Source organism: Pyrgilauda ruficollis, unplaced genomic scaffold (assembly GCF_017590135.1).
Source record: "Pyrgilauda ruficollis isolate IOZ18807 unplaced genomic scaffold, ASM1759013v1 scaffold191, whole genome shotgun sequence".
Lineage (NCBI taxonomy): Eukaryota > Metazoa > Chordata > Aves > Passeriformes > Passeridae > Pyrgilauda > Pyrgilauda ruficollis.
The window spans coordinates 387,169-401,073 of NW_024518207.1; the positions used below are offsets into that span (position 1 = coordinate 387,169).

A 13,905-nucleotide genomic window follows, 5' to 3' on the forward strand; every position below is an offset into this window, starting at 1 on the left:
CTTCCAAAACTCACAGGGTTTTCCAAAGCTAGAATTAGGACATTTCCAAAGCTGAAATCAGGACATTTCCATGCACAGCTTGCCCTCTCCAGAGCTGCCCTGACATTGATGCATGGCAAGACCTGTAGCAAAGCTAATTCTCCTGTTTGCAATTCTTATCCGAGTCCTTCCTCAGTTATGTGGCTGAGATGTTCTCTGCCTCCCAAAAGCCCCAGAAAAGCAGCGTGTGGACAAATGATTTGGGGCTGTTGATGGGTGTGATGAGCCTGTGCAACTCCAAGGAGAGTCTGGGAGCACCAAGAGGGTGCCTGTGGAGCCAGAGTCCCGCTACTGGTTTGGGCTGTATTTTATTTTATTCAAGACACAGCCTCTCTCTGCTTGTTTGGGAAGTTTTTCCCTGCCTTTGCTGCCTGGAGCAGATCCCAGAGAGCAGCACAGCCTGCTCTCTTCATTATCTGCCCCACTAATACCTCTTTTTTATTTTTCCCCTCCCTCCTTAGGTCACTTGTTTTGGGTCACTTTATCCTCAGAGCTGAACCCATGGCAGGGTTTTCCAGCTTTGTTGCTTCTGTGACTCAGGAGGGATGTTTTGCTCTCATTTATTAGTTTTTCTGGACAGAATACAAGAGGTTAAACACTTCAGAGAAACTTATTCTGTATTTACAGCCGAGGTAGGTTTCTAAATCAACAGTAGGTCGTGTATTGGAGTGACTCACAGAGCTGCTTAACCTTTTTCCTTCCGTTTTTGTCCCTCTCCAAATCTGAGGCACAGCAACATCTGCAATTCAGATCTCTGAAATGAGAAGCTGTGAAAGGAATAGAAAGGGCTGAATGTAAATCCAGCCTGGTGGCACGTGAATCGCTTCCCTCTGCTGGCAAGGTCCTGCCTGCTGGGGAGGGGCAAGGTGGGCGCTGCAAGAGTTAATATTTGCTTTTTGGAGGGGAAACTGAGGCACCATCCACCAGCCAAAGTTGCCGGGCAAGGTGGTTTTAGGGTGCAGTGGAGATGAGCCCAGGGTGGGCTGGAGAGCAAAACCCACTGCTGCCATCCCATCAAATGGTCCGCGTTCACAAGAGAGGTGTCATCCTCTCAGCTAGCCCCGAGGCTCTGGTGGGAAGTGACCCCACAAGGGGCACCAGCTGGAAAGAGCCCCAGCATCCCGTGGCACTTCTGCTGCCTGCCAAAACCAGTGGGAAAGAGGTTGGAGGTGACCAGAGCAGATGGGAGCAAGCTGGGGGCTCCCTCCTCATCCATCACCTCTGCAATTTGCTGTGCTTCAATGTGTATGTGGGGTTATTGTTTGGTTTTATTTTTTGAGTTATATTTTATGAATATTTTGAATAAGACATTATTGAGAGAGGAATAGAAGTAGAAACAAGTTTCAAAAAATAACCTTACAAATAAGACTAGATACTTTAGAGAAATAGTTAGCTTCTGATTGTAATAGCATAAATTATAACATCTATACTGTCTCACCAAAATAAAATAAAAGTTTTTAAAATGCCTCTCAATTACCCCATCTCTAAGTCAGAAAAGGGTATAATCCAACACTTCAAAATCAAAGCCCCTTTTTTCAGTATGGAGTTACAGACACCCCCTTGTTCCTTAGCAGTAAAGTAGACCTGAGACATTTTCACTTCCAAATCCCAACCAAACCCCTGCACTTCCCCTGCCCAGCAGCATTTAGCGACTCTCTTCTAAGGAATCCATGAAATCTCTCCGATTTTGGGATTGTCCCTCTCCTCTCCCTGCCCCAGGATCTGCAGGATGGTCCGGCCAGCTCTCCTGTGCAGTTTTTGGGGTCTCAGCCTGTGCTGAGGTGCTGCAGGAGCCCTGTGGGCACTGCATCTCCCTGGGGTCCAGCTGCTTCTCATGCACCCCAATCTTTGGATTTTTAAGGAATCCAGTCCCTCGGGGAAGGGCAGGTGCTTTCTGTGGCTATCAGCAGCTCTGGAGGATGCTTGTCCTGCAGGATTAGGAGGTTTTGTTCCTTGTGTTTAGGCCACAAATTGCCTTGCCAGCTCTGTGTGGTTTTTCCCTCATGAAAGGACCGCCCTGCCCGACCCTCTTGGAGTCATGTTTAAAAATTGGGGTTGTTTGTTGAAGTGGCTGTTGATAAAGGAATGGGGTAGACCTGTGCTTTTTGTGTTTGGAGCTAATTTAAAATCTCCTGCTAAGAGGAGGACAGGGCAGGGTTAATCACATACTCAGGAAAACACAGCAGAGAAACAAGATTTTTTTTTTTTTTTAATAAAAAGAGTTTCTCTATCAGAAAGGCAGCTGTGACTGCAAGGTGGAAGCACCTCTGCTGCCACACTCTGACCCTAAATTAAATAACCTGGGAGTCTGCTCTCCTGATGATCACTGACGTGGGATGTGCCCAGTGCAAAATTTGGTTCCTCCTCTTCTTGGGCAGCTCCTGGCTGCTCCCAGATATCCCATGTGCTCCCTGACAGACACACAGGAGATGTTCTCTTTGGATGCAACCCCAACCCCACCTGATTCTTTATTTAATGCAGTTTACCCTGCCCTCTAGTGCCAGCAGGTGCTGAGTCAGCAGCTCCTGTGGTTTTCCACCTTTCCCTTCTCCCAGCCTGGGAATCTGCCACTGCTGGGGCTGCCAGGGCAGAGAGAAATGAAGGAATATGGCCAGAAATGTTTGTGCACCGTGGGGATGTGTGGGGAGTGGGTACCTCAGAGCAGCTTTGGAGTGAGCACGGGTGCTTGGAAGGAGCTTTTGGAGATGTTTGCAAGGAAAATGAGCTTTGTGAGGGGAATGGGAATACACGTGGCAGGCTGTGCGAGGGGAGCCTTTGGAGCCAAGGAGCTTGTTTCAGTGATGAGCTTAAAGCGAAATCTTCAAGCCTGGGAAGTGCTTGGAGATGTAGGGGATGGGGTAACACCTGGAGTTAGATCTCTTGCTTTTCTCTTGAAGGAAAAGGGGGATAATTTTCTGTTTTAGGAGACATCTGAGAGCCTTTTGTCCTCCTCTCCGCCGGGAAGGGAGGCCCTCCCAGCCACGGCCTGGGCTCCACAGGCACATCAGTGCTCCCCAAATCCCCTCCAGCCCATCACACCGCCCCTCCTCCCTCTGCCGTGACCCTCCTGCTTTTTGAAGAGCCCATCAGAGCGAAGGTTTAGAATTTGGGGTGCAGTGCCACCTTCGGCGCTGGCTGCCGGGCCCGCTGTCCCTCCCGCCGGGCGGGACGGGCCCGCCGCAGCTTTTGCACAATTTCCTGGGTTATTTCAAGCTGTCGGGAAGGTCCGGCCGAGCTCGGGAGGGGCAGGCAGGGCTTTGGGACGCAAGCGAAAATGGAAAAACAGCCTCGGATAAGTCTCCTCCTCCCCTGTCCCCTCATCTTCGAACAGAAATTGGGGAAAGGCGGGGGGGGGGGGGGGGACACGACACCAGAACAACAGCCCGAGCCTGGGGGTGACCCCTGGTTTGGCTGTGCTGACACTGGCGGAGCTGTGAGGGTGGGTTTGTTTCTTTAAGGTGTCTCCCAGAGGGAGGATCAGCCAAATGCCATGTGGCAGCTCTGGTAACTCCTCTTGGCTTTCAGCACAGCCCTAGCTGATCGCACAACTTGCTAGTGAAGAAGGTACAGCTGTCCAGGCCTTGGCAGGCATCCCCACCCTCCACTCGCTGCCAAATCCTAGCTTGCTTTTTTATAAAAATTCTTAAGTTTCCTAAGAGAATAGAAATGGAGCAGCCTCATCTGCCTCCCAGCCCCATCCAATGCCTCCTGGACCTGCTGGAGTAAAGCCTGGTGTCCCTGCATCCCTCTGTGCTGCTGGGATGTTGGCAGCCAGGGAGAGGGAGAGCCCAAATTCCAGGGCTCCTGTCCTGCTCCAAGGGGCTGGGGTGGGGACCAGGGTTAAGGGTGAGGTCCCAGCAATGCCAGCACAGGGCTGGAGCTGTGATTGGGGGTGGTTTGGCTTTCCTGGCTCGGGCATTCCCAGCTCACGTGGACCCCTGGGAGAAGCTGGAAGTGGGGGTAAAAGCGAGCTTACAGCTTACCACCAGGCCGACAACTCTCCTGAGTTCTGCCCTGGTTGTGCCGTGGCTGCAGGGCTGGAAGTGCCTCATTGTCCCTGTTTGCACCTCAGTGGAGCAGCTCCAAACACCCAGGTCCCAAATTGTCCCAGCAGCTTTCCCCCTGAAAAGCTTTAGGCATTGATTCCTGGCCTGTGCTCCCTGTGACAGCTCCAGGAAACCTTCATCTCCTCCTCTCTTTCTTTCATAAACGACCCCAACCCCCCTGGTTTTGGAATATTTTAGCCCGGTGTGCAATTTTAAGGATGTGCCTGAGCTGCAGAGAAGCTGCAAGGCAGCCTGAGCAGTGCAGTGAATGAGTAATTCAAGGCAGAGGGGGAGCCTATGGATTTCCTCTCCAGAAAGATCTTTTGGATCTTCAAACAACGCAAATGTGGCTGTAGCTGCGTGAGAAACAGCGCAGTAGCATTTCAGCAAAAGATTAAGAAAAAACAGCATTTGGGGGGCAAAAATACATTTCACAGTTGGTGAAATGATGGCATTAGGAAATAGCTCTGAACGTGCTCTAAACAGGAGGTTTATTTTCTGGAGGAGCAGGGGTGAGCGGGCAGATGTCCTTGGAACTTGTACACGTACCTCGGGCATTGCAATGGGCAGGAAAACCTTGCTAATTGCAGCAGAAAATGAGCCAGTGATGCTCATGTGAGAGCAATAAACAAGTATGAAAAAGGGGGAATAGATTTGCAGACTGCTGTGTTTAATGCCAGGAGTTTTTCTCTCTGATTCTGACATGGTTATCCTGAAAACCCATACTATTCCACAAATTGATTATGACATTATTAGCCCGAAAAATCTTGCAATTCCATGAATATGCATAGCTAAGGAATAGCTACAATTTTCAAAGCCGTGTCTGTTTCCCTCGGCAACTTTAAAATATTTACCTTTTTCCACTCTTTGAGAGTGAAAGTATTGCCTGGTTTACAAAATAACAGCGCTTAGGAGGAAAGCTTCCAGATTAACTCGGTCCTATTGAAAATCAGCATGTTTTGAGCTCCCAGTTCCCTACCCTCAGCCTTCTGGGCACATGGCATTACCCTGGGGGGTGCCTGGAATTGTGGTTTTGGTGTGACACGGTCTTTTTGAGGTGCTCTCCGCTACCAACTTCCCTGGAGTGAACAGGGAAAGCAGTGGTGATCTATTCCTTTGCGCGCATTACGAGAAATATTGATCATTAGGTTGCTTGATTGTAAAGTTTCCAAGGGAATCCCTGCAAAGGGATCTCTGATCTCCCCTGTTCATGAGGTGCAAGCTGATTTAAAAAGTTCAAAAGCCTGAACCTCTTCTCAGTCCCAAAACCCAAGCGCAAGCTCATCACACCACGATGGAGGCGAGAACACGGCCGCTCCGCTGCACTCCAGCTCCCTTCCAACAGCAAACATTTCAGCTGTATCTGGTATAAAATAGATCGTTTAGTGCTGGCAATCCCAGGGATCTCTTAAACAGCCCCTTTCGTGGTCAGGATGAAAAAGCCCTGTAAAATGTCGGGTTGTTCTGTGCACAAACCCCCATGGAGCTGGAAGGGAGCTTCGGGGACCACGCCTGGAGCGTCGCGCTCACAATCACTGCAGCAAAAAGGGCTTGGTGCTATCAGAAATTTCCTGGGCTTATCAGGCAAAATAATTAAGCAAAATAAATGAAAATATGCATAATAGCCGTCTTATCCAATGTGCAAAAATACAAGTTAATATGCTGTGTGCAGAGCACTTTTTAAAAAAACCTGGTTTTATCTCATCCAGCCTGTTTTTATGGTGTGGTTTTATGCCCTGGTTTCTCACGGGGAAATTTCCATGAGGGTGATTCCCTGGTATTCCCAGAGGCACTGCCATGGGTGAAAATGCTCTGCTTCTATGCAGAAGCTCAATTCCTGCCACCCATCCTACGCTCTGGAGCCCACTGATGGGCAAGCTCACCTGTGTGTTTGGGGGAAGAAAAACTCACAAGAACTGGCATAAAAGGGCCTGTGGGAGAAATTTTTGGGGGTGGTGGGGTGGAGGTGGTACTGGGCATCCTGGTGGGATATGAATGAGAAAGACAGGGAGGCAGGTGCTCAGCTGGGATAAATTGAAAACCTATTTTCCCCATTCAAACCCCTTTGATTAATGGTTCGTTAATAAATTTCACTGCATCTCTGTCCTGGCCATATTCAGAGTGGGATTTTTGTGCTGCGGGGCAAGCATGGTCCTGACAGCATCCATGGGTGGTGGTACTGGGGTTTCTGGTGGGCTCAGATGGGCTTTGTGTGGGTGGATTAAACTACAAACTCCTTTCTTCCTCTAACAGGGTGGTTTATCTCCAGTTACCAGCGCCAGGTTGTATGCTGGGAAGCATCTCCCTGTTCACTTTCCTCTTGAGTCCACAATTTTATTTGTTTTATTCCTTGCATTTCTGAACTTCTCCCAGACAGGAATTCTGCCTAAGGAGCAGAATTTCTCACACAGAGAAATTTCACTGTGATGTGTATAAAATTTGCCATAAGAGTCAGCCTGAAATGTGAATTTTTGTGTGTCTGGCAGGTTAATTTTGTTGGGGAGCTTGGTTTTGGGGACACTGGGTGTGGATGCCTTGGGGACCTGCCCCCCCCCAGCCACCCAAAATACTGTTTTTTCTATGAAAGCTTTTCCCTGGCTCCACCCCACTCTACTGAATTTTCCAAGTTGGATTAACTAATTATTTTTAATAGGAGGTTCTGCACAGCTGTGATTCCCCCATTTTAGCAGAGCAATTTGGTTTATTTACATTTAAGCACAAACATATGATTTTTAAAGGAGGTCTGAACAGCTAAAACTGAGGGCATAATCAGATAAATGACTGCACGAGGATTTTTGGTGGCTAAACTCACCCAGAACCCAATTCATGCATTCTAAAGCATGCGTTTGGCAGGTCTGATAACTCTTAAGGAAATGCTTCTTGGGGGTGGCAGCTAACAAGGCAAAACTATCTTATTAGGAATTCAATTAAAGCTAGGCCAGGCTTACTGGACCTCTTCCAGTAAATATATATCTCAAGCTGAACCCGTAGACATCTGTCTCTTCTCTCACCCCCACCTCCTCCTTTTTTTGTTTTCCAAGCTGTGGTTGAAAGGTGGAGAGGAGATGGGAGGAAAGGAGGGACTGCCGCTCACCACAGGGTGCAGGGCACAAGGATTATTTTCTGTTTTGGTGTCTCACCACTTTTGTGATCTGAGGGAGAGCGGATCTGCCTCGATCCCATCCCTTGCCGAAGCACGGGTGTAAAAAAAAAAATAATTTGAGAATCCCAAATCACGTAATTATGACAAAGAGAGGTTGGATCCAGGTGGATCCCAGCCCCTGGGCAGTGCTAGACACCTCCTGGCCGCTGGTTTGGGAATGAAGAACCCATGCTGCCTTTCCTGTGCTCATTTTGGAGTATTAGATCAATAACCCTTTTCCACCCAAAAGGCTCAGGCCACGGGGAGAGCCACCCGGAGAAGTCAGGGAACAAATCTGGAGAATTCAGGGATCTAATGGCCACTTTGAGCCTTCTGTTAACAGCAGGGCTTAGGAGTTGTTGTTGCTGATTTCACATTTTTATGGGAGTGGTAACCAAACCTCCCTGTCCCATTTGCATCCTCCTCCTGAAAGGAACCTGTCTCCAAATTCCTGACGCTGCTTCCCGTGATGTGACAGAGAAAGACTGATTTTTTTTTTTTCTCCCCCATTCCCGAGGGAAAACCCTTCTTACTTCTGAACGCTGATAACCTTGGGCTCTGGGTGACAGATCACAAATAAAATTCAAAGAGGGATCCTCTGTTTTACTCCCCAAACCCCTGCTCTAGGGCAGGAGGAGAAGCACATCCCGAAGAGCTCCCAGAGCCCTGATTCCCACATCTTTGCTGCACAACTGGCAGGGGAAGGACAAGGACGTCTTGGCTGGGGGACTGGCTGGGCCCGGTGTGGAAGTGGTTAAAGGGATGGGTCTGAGGGCAACGGCTGCCTTGCCTTGATTTATGGGCTGGCTGAGTTAATTTGCTCTTTTTGTGTGATTAGTTGTTGTTGCTGAGTGGTCATCGTCCACAACTACAAATCTAATTAATGCCGGGATGCCAAGTGTTGTTTTGGTGTTTTCTTGTTTGTTTGTTTGGTTTTGTTTTTTTAATCCCTGGCAAATATTTCTACTGTTTTAATTCTTGAGAACTGATCGTTAATTAGTACAAGTCTGCTAATATCCAGCTGAATGGTTTCTTGGTTTTCATCACTTCCGAATCTGCCTGACGAAGGGAATCAGGAGCTCCGAGCAGCCACCGAGGTGTCTGGTGGGATCAGAGGCTTGCAAGGAGCAATCTGCTTTTTCTTCCTCCTTCCTAATTTTCTGCAAAACCTGGCAAGAGGGGTGAAAAAGCTCCCCGAAAGATCTGCTTTCCCCATCCAGCCGTAATTCCCTGACGGCATTTCCAGCTCGCTCTGTGTTTCGCGGCTCTGGTGCCGTCCCTTTCCACGTTCGTGGCCTCATCAAACCCTTCCTGTACCTTTCCAGCAAGACATAAATTCTGGAGGGTTTGGGCTCGGAGATTTCAAAGTCGTGCTGAAGCACATGGAAATGATTCTGAGGGCTATGGCTATAAAAATAATTATATTGCCGGGGGAAAGAGTGACATGAAATGTCCCCAAAAGAGATCTCAGCGGTGGTTACAGGATCTCTCCCAGCTCTGTAAGAGCCCGCTGTGATCTCCAGGGCTCATTTATCACTGCTACCTATAACTGCAGGAAATAAGCCCCCCAAAAGCACTGTAGGAAGGAATGTGAGGGGAGGTTGCTCAGGAGAAGCGTTTCAGTCTCTCCCTTTGTTTTAATGAGGATGCTTTGAAAATTAGGGCTGCTCTGCAGAGCTGAGCGGTGTGAGTATGACTAATTTGGAGACAAATTAGGTCTACTTAGCCGAAATGTCTGCCTCGATTGTTCCCTTAATGACCCTTCAACGCACATCTCTCCCGATAGGAGTTTCACCGCAGCTCTGCCTCCAGCAGATTAAGTAATAACATGTTTTTACCACTTTTCTAAGCGTTCCTTCGGACCCGATCCAGCATTTTCCCTCCACCATGCGCGTCTCCAGCTCTTTCTGATGGGTAATTCATTTATTTGCGTCTAGCCCCTGGCAGATTTGTCTCTTCGCATGTCTCCTTCTCCGGAGCATTTCCCTTGCACCCTCTTTTTCAAAGATCCCTGAGCCTGAGCGATTTTTGGCTGACTGCAGCGTGCTTGGTGTCTGCTGGGTAACAGATTTATCCTTTCCCAAGGAAAGACACGAACGTAAACAGAGGATCCAAAATGCATTTTGCTGGGTTTTTTAAATGCACTGAGATGAAACCCCCATCCCTCCCCGCCGCTACAAGGCTATTAATGTAAATACCAAACTTTACAATCCTTCCTGTCAAGGAAACTTATTTACATTTTTGAAGGATGCGTATAAAAAAATGGGGCTTTTGGGACAAAAAAGGGCTTCGTTCCAGTGTCACTGCACCCCCAGTTAACTGTGCTGCTCTCAGACACTATAGAATTAGGTTTTGTTCCCAGGGCCAGCAGAGATAACATCTGTTTGCTCCTTTAAGGAGAAAATGAAATAGGATGCTGGTGTTTTATACTGGAAACAGCCCTGCAAATCTGAAGGGGTGATGGGATGAGGGCTCTAGATTGAACACACTCGTTAAAAGCGGCTTCTCCAGCATGGAAAAGGTGGGAAAAGCAGTTCCCAGCCCCAGTGCCAGCCCAGGGGAGGCAAAGGGCTCGTCCCCAGTGAGTGGGAAGGAGCAGCAGACTGGTCTTACTGGTGCGGGGCGCAGGGCTGTGTTGCTGTGCTGCTGGTCCTGCCATCCCGGCTGGACTGGTTTTTCCCCTACTAAAAGAAGTATCAGGAAACATACTTTTTTTCCTGATTTGGATTTGTTCTTTTCAGTTTAGAGCCTGTGGAACAGTTTGAAAGCAAAAGGGAAGGGTGGCTGCGTGGGGAATGGCGCAGGTGCTGGCGGTGAGGATAGGGAGATTTTTGGGGGAATGAAGGCTCGGCTGAAACATCCCACTGCAGTCCTAGAGGTGCAAAATCTGCGCCTGTTTCTCCTGCAGCTCCCGGAGTCAGTTGTCTGGAATTCCATGGAGCAGAACAGGAAAAGCTCTCGTGGCCAGGGGAGCGAGCAGCAGTGACCTGCTGACGTTTGCAGGGGCCAGGTGGCATTTTCCCAGTTCCCAAGGCTCTGATTTTCTAATCAAACAGCTCCTCTGATTTTTGTCTTGCTTGCAGCCAGAGGGGAATGAGCCTCCCTCCAAGGAGAAAACCTTTCCTTGCTTGTCTCTCCCCAAAACCTCAGGAAAAGGGAGGATGGCAGCCCAGCCTGAGCGGCACTCACCCCACGTTTGGAGTTCTTACTCCCTAGGAAAGGCAGGCGCTGATCCCAAACCCACACAGCAATTTCTTATGGATTTTTTGTCCATTGGGGCAGCACAGGCTGCTCCCCTCTTACCCATAAAAAGTCCCACCACCCAACTAAACTTGCCTGTTTTCAAGGGTTTCTTGAGGACCTCGTTGTAGTTTTATTTTTTATTTTCTGGCAGCTGTAATTTCTGTCGCCATAAACGATAGAATTTGACACCGCACCGCACCAGGCCATTTGTCAACAACCTTTTCAACAGTCCAACCACACGCGTGTTCCTGCACAGCACAGGCACAGGGAAAGGGGGAAAGTTTGGGATCTTCCTCTGCAAGAGCCACCTCGGAGCACTGGGTTGGAGCTTGGGTTACGGCAAAGGAGCCGAATTCCGATTTATTCCAAATCAAACCAAAACGTGCTGGGGTTTGGTTCAGCATTGTGATTTTTCCGTTATATCCACACATTTTTTTGGGGATAGGGACAATCTGAGCACCTACCTATAAAGTCTGCCTCATCAGAGCAATGTTAATAATAATTTAATCAATGTGGGGTGTAAAACATGGTTTTAAAAAGGCAGGTTTTGCCCCATGTGCGAGGAGGGTTGTGTATAACAGATTTCCAACCATCCTTGGCTAATGGCAACACATCATTTGGGAAACAACAGAATCAATGCATTGTTCCAGCCCAGCACTTTCCTATTCAGCCAATCTAAACTGCTGAAGAAATATGTGTTCGGGACATTTTACATCTGGTTTTGACAAGAAGCCTGGGTTTTTGTGTGTGTGTTGTTTTTTTGTTTTTTTTTTAATCTGTTTGCTGCAGTTTTTTAGCCAGATTAACATGGGAAAAGGCTCTCTCTTGTATAAACGGAGGGTTTCGCTTTTGAAAAACCCACTCAGTTTTGGATTTTTGCAGTTGAAATCAGGGCAGAACATGCAAAATACAAGAACGCCAGCAATGGCCATAAACCCCACAACAGTGTTACCTATTTAAATAAAGCTAAACAACAGGCAGCTCTTGCAATGGGCAGAATAACCAATTTTGAGACTTTTTTCATATTTTGGGGAATCAATAGAAGAGCTTAATTCCAGCACCAAAGTGCAAATTCCAAACCATTTCAGCATGCAAGCGAAACATTTACATCTAAAATGGTTTTAAGTCCATTTTACGCCACTAGTAAGTCCTGGTTTCACATTTTTTTACCTTTTTGAACTGAGGCACTGCAGTTGCATCAAGTTTTTGCCTGGTTCTGTATATTATTTATTCAAAGGGGCCATTCATTGCTGACTGAACAAAGATGGATTTGCCTCTTTAAACAAGCCTGCCCAATGGGCTGGGATAAACTTTCCTCTTCAGCTCTGCACATGATGAAATTATTTCATTTTTACATCATAAGGGTGGCGGAGAAAAATGTGCCTTCAGAGTGTTTGCTTGGTGAAATGGGTTTGTGGGCTCTGTTTTATGTAGGGAGCCCCAGACAGCGCCCAGCCAGACCCATACTTCGGCTGACACTACACAGAGCTGCTCTGCTTAATTAGCTGGAGATGAGGGTGTTATTAAAAGGCTTTTTTTCCCTCCTTTCTGACTGTTTATTCCTCCCTCCCCAAATATTACAAAGGCAGCTGAAGAGGAAGTAGTTTTCTGCTAATGGAAAGTGACGAGGAAGGGTTTGGTGAGGAGAGTAAATAAGAAACTTCGCCTAACACCAGCCGCTGCTTTACTGTCACTTTGAGGAAGGGAAACTGGACAAACCCAAAAATTTAGCAGAGTTTCTCCTATGTCTGTTTGCTTTTTGCTGTGTGAGGCGGAAGGGGCACAGCCCGGGACTGCAGCCGACATCTGCTGCTTGTTTCTTTTAAGAGAAACACAACCTGGGGTGAACCCGTCACCAAGCCCCGCGTGGGTCCTGCCGAACCCCGGCCCCCCAGCTGGGAGGGGATGTGACCACCACGGGGCTCAGCACTGGGGTTTTTGGGGTGCAGACACCTACAGAGTGGAGCAGCAGCTGTTTTGGATCCCCTTGTCAGCCTGTTGTGGCCATCACCTTTTCCTCTCCAAGCCCTTCTCCGAAGCAGCGCTTTCTGGCAAATGTCACACGGTGACGGCTTCCCCTCTGTCCCTCATCACCCAGCTCTCAACACCAGCCCCCTCTTACTCCCCATTCCCACAGAGCAAAAGCATGCTGATTATTAATTCCCTCCCCCACGTCCCAAAATTTGGGAGATATCTCATTTTTGCCTTCCTGGAAGCTCCATTTATTTGAATTTCCTCCGGCACAGGGGGAGCGGGAGAAACTGGATGTGCCTACGCTGCCCTCCAGGTCGGCGACCCCAAACCCATCAGCATCCCCAGCATTCCACAAAGGGCAAAGGGAGGGAAACAGACCCGGAGTATTGTCCAGAAGAGAAATGGGTACCTACCCCTTGGGCTGGCCCGGCCCGGGCGGTGGCTAGTGGGAAGCCGACATGGACCACGCTCCCTCCATCCTCCACACGGAGAAGGCATAACTGAGCCTCTCATGAGCCACGTAACTGCAGCTCGTCATCTTACTGTCCATCTCGTCGCTCTGTAGCACCTGGTAGAGGAAGTCTATGTACCGCGCTGCCAGCTTGAGCGTCTGGATTTTACTCAGTTTGTCAGAGGGCAGCGTGGGGATGATTTTCCTCAGGGCGGCAAAAGCTTCGTTGAGCGACTGAGTCCTCTGCCTCTCTCTGACGTTGGCCAGGATCCTCTGGCTCTGCAGTTCTTCGTAAGATTGGGAGCTGGGACTGGACTTTTTCCCCCTCTTCCCTGGGTTGGGGCTGCCATCTTCACTGGACTTCTTACTGTATCTTCTCTTCCTGCCAAATCTCTTTGGCTGCCTCTCCAGCTCCTCTTCACTGGTCCCCAAGCTATCCACAGGGGAAACAGGAGAACTGGAGCTTTCTTCCATGCTTTCTGCAAGAAGGGGAGGGGAAGAGCCTTTCCCCCCCTCCTTATGTTATGTGAGTGTGTGTGTGTCTTAAATGTGCCTTAAATTCCTGAGACAGATCCTTTGGAAAAACAGGAGGACTCTTTTTTTCTTTTTTTTTTCCTTTTTTTTTTTTTTTTTTTTAAAACAAATTGCCTACAAACTTCTACATTGCTAATGGAGCAGTTTAATTGTTTTTTTTTTTTTTTTTTTTTTTGCTGACCAAACGTTTTCCAGGTTGCTTGAAGGGCTCTTATTTCAAGGACCGAGGTTGTGTAAAAAAAATTGAGGTCTTGGAGAGAGGAAGTTATTCTAACTTTTTGGAAACTTTAGCTGAGCTCAGTTGCTAAATAGTTGTCAGAAGTGAGGGAGGTGCGGGGCTCCCTCCTGATTGGCCGGCCAGGTCGGTGGGAGGAAGGCTTTTCCCCCGCTAAACTTTCACAGTTTTATGTTACACTTAACTAAAATCTTGGGAATGCACCTCGAATCAAAGATAGTTGGCGAACGACCACCCCCCC

At 48.4% G+C, this 13,905-nt stretch overlaps 1 protein-coding gene across 1 annotated transcript in view; it reads right to left on the minus strand.

Annotated features, from left to right (window-relative positions):
- TWIST2 (twist family bHLH transcription factor 2) overlaps positions 1-13,525 on the minus strand; it is a 26,573-nt gene extending 13,048 nt beyond the window's left edge. The window contains exon 1 of the mRNA XM_041465784.1: positions 12,858-13,525. Coding sequence (XP_041321718.1) covers positions 12,887-13,369 — 483 coding nt within the window. The 5' untranslated portion in view covers positions 13,370-13,525 and the 3' untranslated portion in view covers positions 12,858-12,886. The remainder of the gene's footprint in view (positions 1-12,857) is intronic.
- Positions 13,526-13,905: the final 380 nt, after the last annotated feature.